Source organism: Cornus florida, unplaced genomic scaffold, assembly GCF_030987335.1.
Source record: "Cornus florida cultivar Cherokee Brave unplaced genomic scaffold, ASM3098733v1 CherokeeBrave_3.0.0_Hap2_Chr01, whole genome shotgun sequence".
Lineage (NCBI taxonomy): Eukaryota > Viridiplantae > Streptophyta > Magnoliopsida > Cornales > Cornaceae > Cornus > Cornus florida.
Window position 1 is genome coordinate 15,934,998 of NW_026775571.1, and position 10,630 is coordinate 15,945,627.

Consider the following 10,630-nt stretch of genomic DNA (forward strand, 5'->3'; position numbering starts at 1 on the left):
GCCCTGTCTTTAACCAGCTTGCTCAAAAGTCACTATAATTTAACCACATGAATCAAAGCTGATGTAAATGCAGAGACTATTTTGATTTCGAATCTATAACATCCAAGTTATGATGAAACAATCGCAAGTCTAATTCGTAAATAGGTTTTCATAAACTAGGCCCAGGCAGCATTGGGTTATAGCCCAATGGATCAGAATGATCTCTTCTCTCACAAAAAAGAGATTGAGGGTTCGAGTTTGTTATGCTAAAAAGGAAAGAAAAAATTAAACAGGCCCAGGCCCAACTGAATTCCATCAGTGCCCTCGTGATATTATTTAGCAGGCAAGCATAAGTTGAAAACTCTGCGGAATAGTTTCAGAAAAGATGTAGGGCAATTCTGTCCATTCATCTTTTCCATATTCTAACGCACGCCTATATAACGGCAGAGCTACAAAAATTAGGGTATAAAAACCCCCAATCTTTCTCCCTCTCTTCAGCTCTGCTCTCTCCAGCTCAAGAACACGAGATAATGTTGGTCACTATTTCTTCTCCTAACATCAATTGTATTTCGACTTGAATTAATCTCTATATATACATATACATATATGTTTATAAATTCGTACAATTTCTTGAGAATTCATAGTTGTGATTCAACGTTTTATTGCAATATATCTTGCATACTAATTTGTGTATGTATATATATTTATATGCATATATATGTGTATGTGTATTTATTTTAAATTTGTTCACTATTTATAAATTCATGGTGGTTTTGGTTTGATTTAATTTGTATTTTGTGCCATTTAAGTTCTGATTCGTATGAGCCTGTCAGATCTTGATAAGGAAGAAGAATGGCAACGTTCGAGTTATACCGTAGATCGACGATCGGGATGTGCCTGACCGAAACTTTGGACGAGATGGTTTCAAATGGAGTTCTCAGTCCTGAGCTCGCCATCCAAGTTCTTGTTCAGTTCGACAAGGTACACCGAAAGCTCCTTAAACATCGCATTAAAAATTTCTCTTTCTATATATGCATTATTTTGTCATATGATTTATTTATTTTCTTATTGTTTAAATTGTTGTATGGATTTCAGTCGATGACTGAAGCTCTGGAAACCCAAGTTAGGAGCAAGGTGTCCATTAAGGTAATGGTTCATTCAGTAAGTTTTGCCTATTTTTATTATCACTTGGGAACAGAATTCACTAGTCACAGGTTAGGGTTCATTCATTCATCAATTAGGGTTTTATGGTTTTTGATCAAATCGTATGGAAACAAAATTTTCTTTTTTGATTAAAACTCTCAACCGTAAAGGCTGTAGGACTTCATTTTCTCTATAAATATATCTTTGTTCAAAAAACCTTGGCATGCATCATATATTGTCTTCAAGCGTACTTGGAGCAAACATAGTGTTTTCTAGCAATCCTTTGCTAGAGTTTTTAGTTTATTTGATCTTCATCGTTCATCTAATCTGGTGAGTATGTATATACGGTATTGATCATCAACAATTGTTGCACATACATTGATTGTATATCAATCAAGGAGAAATCTTATAGAATAATTGGTTAGATGATTTGACCAAAGGTCAAAGTACTTGTAAAGAAACAGATCTTGTGAGGAGCAGATTTGTTGATGGAGCGTACTGTGTGCATAAAACTTGAGTGGGTTTTGAACTGCTAACTTAGTGTATATCTCTTTCTTATAGTGGATTTATATGTTTACATTAGGTCTCGGGATTTTCGTGTAAAAAAATGTGTCTATTGTACTTCTACTTCTCTTTTTTTGACAAGTCTATTGTGCCTCTAATTTATTTCTTTTACATGATATATTAATTGCTTATGTGTGTAGGTATCGGATGGACTGAGTGAATTGCCTAGTAGTTTGGTAGTTTAATTTTTGAAAAGTTGTTAATTCAGTTAAATTTCAAAAATTAGTTAACCTATTCGCCCCTTAGATCACGGACCTTGTCCTAACTCTATATCAAAACCTTGGGTTACGGTTGTAGACGTGTCAATTTGTCCACCTGTAATGTTATTGTTACATAAGATTATCATACTTTTGATTAGGTTTTAGTTGCATCCATATCAGCTTTGATCATGTGGTTAAAGTACAGTAACTTTTGAGCATGCTGGTTAAAGTATTGCGATGGCATTTAAAAGAGGGATGTATCAGGGGTTCGATTTTTATTGTTGCCAATTGAAAATTACCAATCTGATTCTTTTTCTCCGTTGGTAGTATTAACCATTGGATTGAACTCAAATTTACACTTGTTCAACCTGGTTAGAAGCTATGCTTAGCTCTAAAGTTTTCCATATTGATGTTGCACATCACACGCTTTTCAATATTTGTGTGCTTTGCCCATGTGGAGCCCTTATTTGGATGCTTACAAAATTATTTTAACCACTATTTGCAAAACAGAAAGGAGTCACAAAGGGATTTATTGACACAATAGAGGACATTTACAATGGTTGTGTGACTATAGTTAGAACGACTGTAGGAGAAAAAAGTGAATTACTGTACTTATATTAAGGGTCAGCATTAAGCCCATACTTATTTTGCCATAGTTATGGATGAGCTAACAAGACATTTAAAATGAGATTTCATTTGTTATGAATTAATCCTTTTTGTATCAGCTTTGATACTTACTCCCTCCGTCCCACAAAAGTGTCCACCTCTCCATTTTTAGCTGTCCCATTATAATTGTCCCAATTCAAAATCTAATGTACTTTTTTTAATAATATTTTTAATTTACCCTCCTTACCTTGAAGTTGTAAAAGCACGTGGACCCATCATAGAAGGGTGTATTTGGAAATTCATTCCTATCACTATAATAAAAAAATAAAAAACTACACTTTTAAAAAGTTAGATTTCCGAAAAGGGACATTTTTCGTGAGACACAGGGAGTACTTGTTAGGAATTAATCTGCCCAAGATCACACACAACAAATATGCAATGGCAACAAAAGAAAATTTAGATGGAAGCAAGACACTAACTTTTATTAGAGAATAGAGAAGATTACAACCCTCAACGGATTACCAAGAGGTGTCACCCACTAGAAGAAGACACGCCTTCTTCTAAAAGCAATACACTCACTCTTGGCCCTCAATAACTTACTCTATTTTTCTCTCTTCTCTCTATTCTTCACTCTCTCTTTACTCAGCTCATCACACTGAGCTTTCTTCATGCCACATTTTACTCAGGTTATCACTCGATATATATATATATATAAGCACTGTTGCCGACTTCAGACGTCTTTGAAGCAACAATACATTTAAAGTGCTAACACACCACAACCAATCACAACACACCTTTTCATTTCTTTGCTTTTACTTTTCCTTACATTTCTTAACCATTACACACCACAACCAATCACAACACACCTTTTGTGGATGGCTTAAAGCTTTAGTTGTCGCCTTTGGCGCCTTGCGTATTCTTTTGAGAGCACTTCCCTGCACCTTTTTATGAAATCTTTTACTGATCAAAAATAAATAATAATAATAAAAAAAAACTATGGCCTTAAATAGAGCAGAATGAAAAAATAAGATTCATTAAGCCGACCCCAAGTAGTTGGAAATGGCTTTGTCTTTTAGTTATGCAACTCGTGTAGTACTACTTCCTCTGTTAATAAGCCTTTTAGTTGTGCAACAAGTTCTCTTTATTTGCTTGGGTTAATAGGCGTAATTGTAGCTCTTTGGATTTATTGTTAGATTTTGTTGGCGGTCTAAAAATGTAATTTGGGGTGCGCACCCCCTTTTTTGTTTGTGCCGTTAATCAAATCTATCTTATCAACAACAAAAAAAAAAATGTTATGCAACAAATAGTTGGTAAAGGCTTTGTTTGTTGTTGTATTTACAAAACAGTAAGTTTGACAAATAATGAGTGTATTATGCCATTTAGTTATGCAACTCGTGTAACCTTCTCTGTTATTTTTGTGTGTTTATTGTATGAAACACTTATCTTTATTAGGTGCCTCCTTTGTGACCAAAAGGAAGTCCCTTATTCAAACCATTCACACCTCACTTATAAAGTAGTGGTGGGATTTGGGTTCCATAGTGTAAAAATTAAATAACTAATTTCAAACATTTAGTAGGTTTTGTGGGTGGACATATTTAGTATTTATATAAGTTGTATTTATAGGGGATTACATCTTTTTTGGTATAGATGTAGATTCCGTTACGTTTCTTTAATGTCTTTTTTAATACATGTTCTGTTATTTTTATATCAATATGTTTTGTATCTTTATTCCTACAACAACAACAATCAAGCCTTTTTCCCAATTACTTGGGGTCGGCTATCTATGTTATTTATAGGGATTGCAAGAGTCCGATTTGGGATGGGTATCCATTTCCCAAGTTTGTCTAGGAGATTGGGACTCTTTCAGTATCCATCTTTGCCTTTGACTGGTTGGGTCGAGGTATAACAAAATTTTAGCAGGACAGGTTTCTTTAATTCCTGACTCTGTCCAAACCTAAAATCGGTTCAGCACCTACTTCCAAACATACCCCTATTTTATTTAACTGCTCCCAAATTCATCCCATTAGGGTATAGACCAGGGACAATTTTATTTAACTGCTCCCAAATTCATCCCATTAGGGTATAGACCAGGGACGGTTACTCTCCAGGTTAAATTATTGTTCATAATTAATTCATCTTCTGATTAACATTGTTTCTATTTTGATTAGAGAATTAATAGGACTTAAATAGTTGGGGTTATAAGGTTTTGTTAGCTGCTTTACAAGCTAAAAAACGAGTGACTGTTTCTATTTCTGCTACATCTCAACCTTTAAAAGAGTAAGTTGATTTTCTTATGTAACACTTCCATCTTATATAATTTCCATATAAATCAAGAAAAGAAGGTTAATGCATCCGATTCTCTTTTTCCTGAGTTTAAGCCTCTTTTATCTAATAATAGATCTCCTGGCTTGCTAGTACAACTATCTATCTTTTATTTTACCTTTTTTTTTGTTATGTTTTTCTTTTCCTTTTATATTTTCAGACTCATGACAGTTATATAGGCATGGGGCTACCATATCAGTACTAAATTCCACCCGACATGTGTAGCATAGCCATGGTTTTCAAAGTCAGGCATGATGTTATATAATGTGTCAGAACTGGTCCCATACCCTTTACGGATCATGATTAAGATGGGAATCCACTAGTGTATGCTGCAGTCATTACAGTCCGATACAATCCCATTACGACATTGTTACACTAACATCCAAGGTCTGTAACACGTGCCATCTTTTCAAAAGGATAGCAGAAGCCAGCAGATAAATTTCATTCAACATATCAGTAACACCAAAATTCTCTTAAGATAATATTAGGTACGCCTAATTCAAAATATTCTACCCCTAGTTCTCCCTGACAGAAAAGGAAAAAATAATAAGGAAAAGAAAAGTTGTCATCATTTAAAAGAGAGATGATGAAACGAGATAGTAAACAATCAAAAATCGTTTAAATGAAATATTGTTCTACCACATTATGTTTGATGTTATGAGTAAATCACGAAATCCCAATATTCTAGTTAATGCTCCTAATGATGAGCTACTTGCACCATGTCTTCCATCATTGCAACATCTCATCCCAAATTCTACTCCTGAGAATGCAATAGAGCCAATCAGCATATCAAGCATGTCGTCTAAGTGAAGAATTGAGAACTGGGGCTTAAGAGTAATCTTGTTAATGATATGATATTCCACTCTAGTTGTGAAGCCTGGATTTTGCTGCAGGGAGAGCATAACTTCTCAACCTTTGGACTTTCTTTCTTTGAACATGTTTGTGTTTCAATAAGATTTTCTCAGTATTCATAAAGCCAAATATGACAATGCATTTAATCGATAACTAAATATGATGAACAAAATTGTAATTGCATAGTTGAGAATAGTAAGTAATATCATTTGTCATTAATAATTTGCAAAAAAATTGTTAAATGTTAACAAACTTACCATAATTTGATAATTAGAAAAAGCTTCATTAGTAAAGACTAAAAACCTGGATTTCCTTGGTAAATCTAGTTTGGTAACGGTTATAAAACATAAATACAACAATGTATATAAATTGCTAAAAGATTTCAGCAAGGGATCAAATAAAAAATAATTGCACAGTATGTTATTATTAAATTAAATTTAACATATTAAAGAAGACATTCAAGCAAACATCTACATATTATTTGAATGAACTATGTCAATATTTCTATGAAACTCTGGGACTTTTAAGAGGTGTTAAAACCTTTTTTTTTTTTTATTGTTTTGAGATAAGTTTGGGTAGCATACACCTTATATGAATAGCTTTAATGTCTCCCTTCTTTTTCATTTATTATGTTCCAGTCCTTCATCAGCAGATTTTGATACATCAATTTGATATTCCCATTTATTATTCTTGGGGAGTATACATGTGCTCTAGAAGGTTATACTTGCTTTCCTATCTTGTTTCTGTTCTCTTTGTTTAACTTTAGTCCCCGAAGTGCGATCAGTCGCATTTGAATGAGTAGGTATCTTAACACTTCTTTTGAATATGTGTTACTCTAAGGCCATGTGGCCCATATCTTTATCATACACCACATTCTCCCAAATTTATATGACCCTGCTTTATAGGTATGGCATCATGACAAACCTGATCATATTAATTATCACCCATAGTAAATTTGACTAAACAATGGGAAGTAATAGGTGCGTCATTTCCTTTTTGTGAGACCATGCCACTTTGTAGAGATTAGGATGCATCTCGATTGGCAATCTCAAGTTATCTATAAACCTTTGTACGAATAACTCACTGCTACCACCATCAAGGATAGCGTTGCTTACCTTTCCACCATGATACTTGGTTTTTGGAAATATGTATTTTTCTTTACCTTGAGCGTACATTTCCACCATGATATATTCGGTTTTGGAAAATTTTGAGACACCTTCCTCTATATTTGCATGTTCTCATGACTTGTCACACTATTGGAGATTTCCCTTGTACTGACCAAACATCCACATCCTCTTCTTAATAGTTAAACTAATCATAAATTGGTTTCAATATTTCCTCCTCTTCATCTTCAAATTCAACCACACTCCCTTTGATTTGGGCTTGCACAGGATGCATGTCCCCCTCCCCACAAATTATAGATTGGGAATTTTCTTTTGAAGCTTCAACCGGTGTTGTTTTGAGCTTTGAATCTCGAAAGTTTGTTATTTCCCTAATGTCATTGTTTCTAACACTTGTCCAACTATCTATGGCAGCCTCTTGGTCAGTTATTCGGTCTCTTTCCTCAATTCAAGCCCCTTGGACAACAAGTGTAGTTTTTGTTTTGCATCGCCGATGCATCCAGTTATAGGTTTTCCCATCACTGTAAATGTGGTTGTGATGATGTATCTTCTCTGTTCGTCTGAGCTCTCTTGGGATATAATTGAGTTCCCTACCGGCCATGGGCACAACCAAGGCAAGTATCCAAAGAGCAAAACTGCAAAAGCCATTTGAAAGTATAGGGCACAAGAAACTAGAAAAAGGGTTTGGATGGTTTTAGGGAGAGAGTGTGTTGAAGACGCAAAGTTGGTATGAAAGAGAGTTAGTAAGGAGTGGAAGATATATATTTATGGGAGGTTGAAAGTTGGTAGGAAAGGGGTCCTTAAATTAAGAAACAAATTTCAGTTGTTTTGATAGGTCAAGGTATTGGTTGAGCCTCCTGGGTTCCAGTCAATCAATAGAGGTATCGATCGAGGCCTACTGAATTCTAATGCCCTGTCTTTCCAACTTCTGATTGATAAAAAAAAAAAAACCTTTTGGAATCCATTTCAATAGATGTAGACATTGATCAAGGTTGTCTGGATCTCAACTCTAGTTTTCTTCTGTTCAGTGGATTGGCGATTGATCGACACACATTGTTTCTAGGAGAGTACAAGGACTGAAACTCTATGCTCTAATAGAGAGTTGGCACACGGTCCTTGATCTAAACCTAAAGGGGGGACATGATTTGTGTACTAACTACTTTTAAAAAATTAAACTATTTGACCAATAACTGAAACTTAAATCAAAACAATAAACTGAAAATATGTGAATCAGTCATGCATGAACAGATCACATCAATCATATATTACGTAAATCACTTTTGAAAAATTAAACTATTTGATCAATAACTTAAACTTAAATCAAAACAATAAACTGAAAGTATGCGAACCAGTCATGCATAAACAGATCACATCAATCATATGTTAAGTAAATCAATAAAAAAGCATGCACAATAGATACCAAGATTTTTACATGAAAACTGGGAAGGGAAAAACCCCGGAACCATGTCCACTCATATTAAATCCACTATATGAAGTTATTACACTAGGTTAACAGTTCAAATCCCCAAAATTTCTAGTTACCTCTCTTGACACGGACTAATTCACCAAACTCACACTGCCCCCAGGCATCTGCTCTGTCAACAGATTCCGCCCACAATCTGCTTCTTCATTAGCTCTTTGATCTCCAGACTAGTCGACCAAACCAATTTCAGACGAATAGGTTGATCGTGTTGAACTCTAATTGAGATCCGCAATAATAGATCGTCAACACGTGCATAAAACTCCACACTCTATATGCTGAATGATTGATGATGAAAAACAAAATTTTATGCGCTAAAAAATAACCTCAAACAATATATTTCTCTGTATTTTATTTCTATTTATTGTATACTTTGTGCGTCTGAATTTTCTGCAGTAATGTGGTATTCATAGACAAAATATAGTGGAGAGATTAAGGTTATAGTATTTTATTCACGAATGAAACTTCTACTTTGAATGGTTCAATTGATTGAGTTTCCATTCGATGGATCTACATACATTCAGTAGCCTTCTTGATATGTCGATCCGCTGAAGCACAATGCGCAGCTATACTTTGAAAATTCAAATATGCTATGCTTGGCGGCACCAAATCGGCGCCTTGGATTTAGAATTGGAGAAAATTTAGTACAATTTTGAACTAAACTTCCTTCAATCCCAAATCCAAGACACCGATTCCATGCTCCCAAACACAGCAATAAAGAAGTTCCAACACCTTGTAATGCATATCAAAAAGGAATTTTCTAAATCAAAACATGTATTAATAAACCCTAATTTGGTGAGTGCATATTTGTATATCAAATTACCTTTGTACCCTTGTCTTTTAAGATTACCATTCTACCCTTGGACCAGAGGCAACTATCTTAACACTAACTTTAAAAAAAAAAAAAACTGAAACAAAAAATAAAAATTGCACTCTCTTGGCACTTAACACTATAATGCCTCATTGGAACTTACAATGTCATGTTGCCTCAATAAATGGTAGAGTAAGACCTTAAATTATCATTATGCCACGGCATATATTTTTGTGGAATTTGTAACCTGGAATTTCTCATAGTTTTTGCAATAGGAGTGTAATGTCTTTAATCACCACTATCGTCATATGTGTCTGTATACATACAAATTTATTACTTCATTGGAAATTAAAATACCATTTTTCCTCCGATGGTTGCCTCAATAAATCCGATAGACTTCAATTACCATCATGTGTTGACATGCATCTTTGCATAATCTTTAAGTCGGAGTTTTTCATCTCAGTTATTGTAATAGGATTGTAAAATCTCATCAGTTTGCAATTTCACTTCTGTGATTGAATTACTTGAGAGCTTGAGACAATATGAGTACGTGTGCCTTGAAAATTGCTCTGACTGATTAGGATTCTCAGCTGTTCTTTGTTTGTAGTAGTTCCATGCATGCAGTTATCCGCTACCTGTCATATTTGAGTTATTCTATTACCTGATTTCTTCCACATCCCTAGTCTGCTTTTGTATTCCTTAATATCTGGGACCATATTGATCTTAAACTGAGTTTTTTCTCCCCTCCTACAGGGACATCTGCACACATACAGATTCTGCGACAACGTTTGGACCTTCATCTTACAAGATGCTGTATTTAAGAACGAGGAAAGCCAGGAGAACGTTGGTCGGGTGAAGATAGTGGCATGTGACTCGAAGCTCCTCATACAATGAGATGCCACATAAAGGGTTTTATTTCATTCCGGTGGTGGTAGAGGGGATGTTGGAAAAGAAGAGAAGGAAGTACCTTCTCCTGTCAGTTGTCAGTTGTAGTTGCAGGCATGAGATTATGAGGATTAAACACTCGTAAAAACCAAATCAAACTGCGTGACTATAATTTCTGGATGTCATTTAACCACGCCGCGTATATTGGATGGTTATTTCGTCTTGTGTATCGTATTTTAAATAAGTTAGATGTCTTGGATTATAGCTTGAACATTTTGAATGCGGCTTGTTTAGTTAAAAAAACTTGTTGGAAAAGATTTGTAGCAATGATGGAATAGGATCTTCCTTCAAGTGATTTCATTTTGGAATTCTGTTTGTGAATATATGGGATCATCACTGTAGTACTTGAATTAAAAAAACTGAGCACCTTGTAGTCTGTAATACAATGTTGCAGCTTCAATTCTCCTTGCTACAAAAATTTTACATTATCTCCGTTTGTTTGGATGTAAAATATTTTTTAAAAAATATTTTTTTATTTTTTAGTATTTGATTGTTGTAAAATATTTATGAAGGAAAAATATATTAAAATTTTATAAAAGTAATTTATCCATTAATTTTTGGTAAGTTATTTTATACGTCCCCCAATGAACTTGACTTCGATCTAGAT

At 34.4% G+C, this 10,630-nt stretch overlaps 1 protein-coding gene across 1 annotated transcript; it reads left to right on the top strand.

Annotated features, from left to right (window-relative positions):
• Window positions 1–387: 387 nt before the first annotated feature.
• Window positions 388–10,427, top strand: LOC132293181 (transcription initiation factor IIA subunit 2-like). Its single transcript, XM_059790543.1, has 4 exons — window positions 388–511; window positions 813–960; window positions 1,075–1,125; window positions 9,832–10,427. Exons 2-4 carry the CDS (start codon window positions 832–834, stop codon window positions 9,970–9,972), a joined length of 321 nt encoding a protein of 106 aa, XP_059646526.1. The 5' UTR covers window positions 388–511; window positions 813–831; the 3' UTR covers window positions 9,973–10,427.
• Window positions 10,428–10,630: the final 203 nt, after the last annotated feature.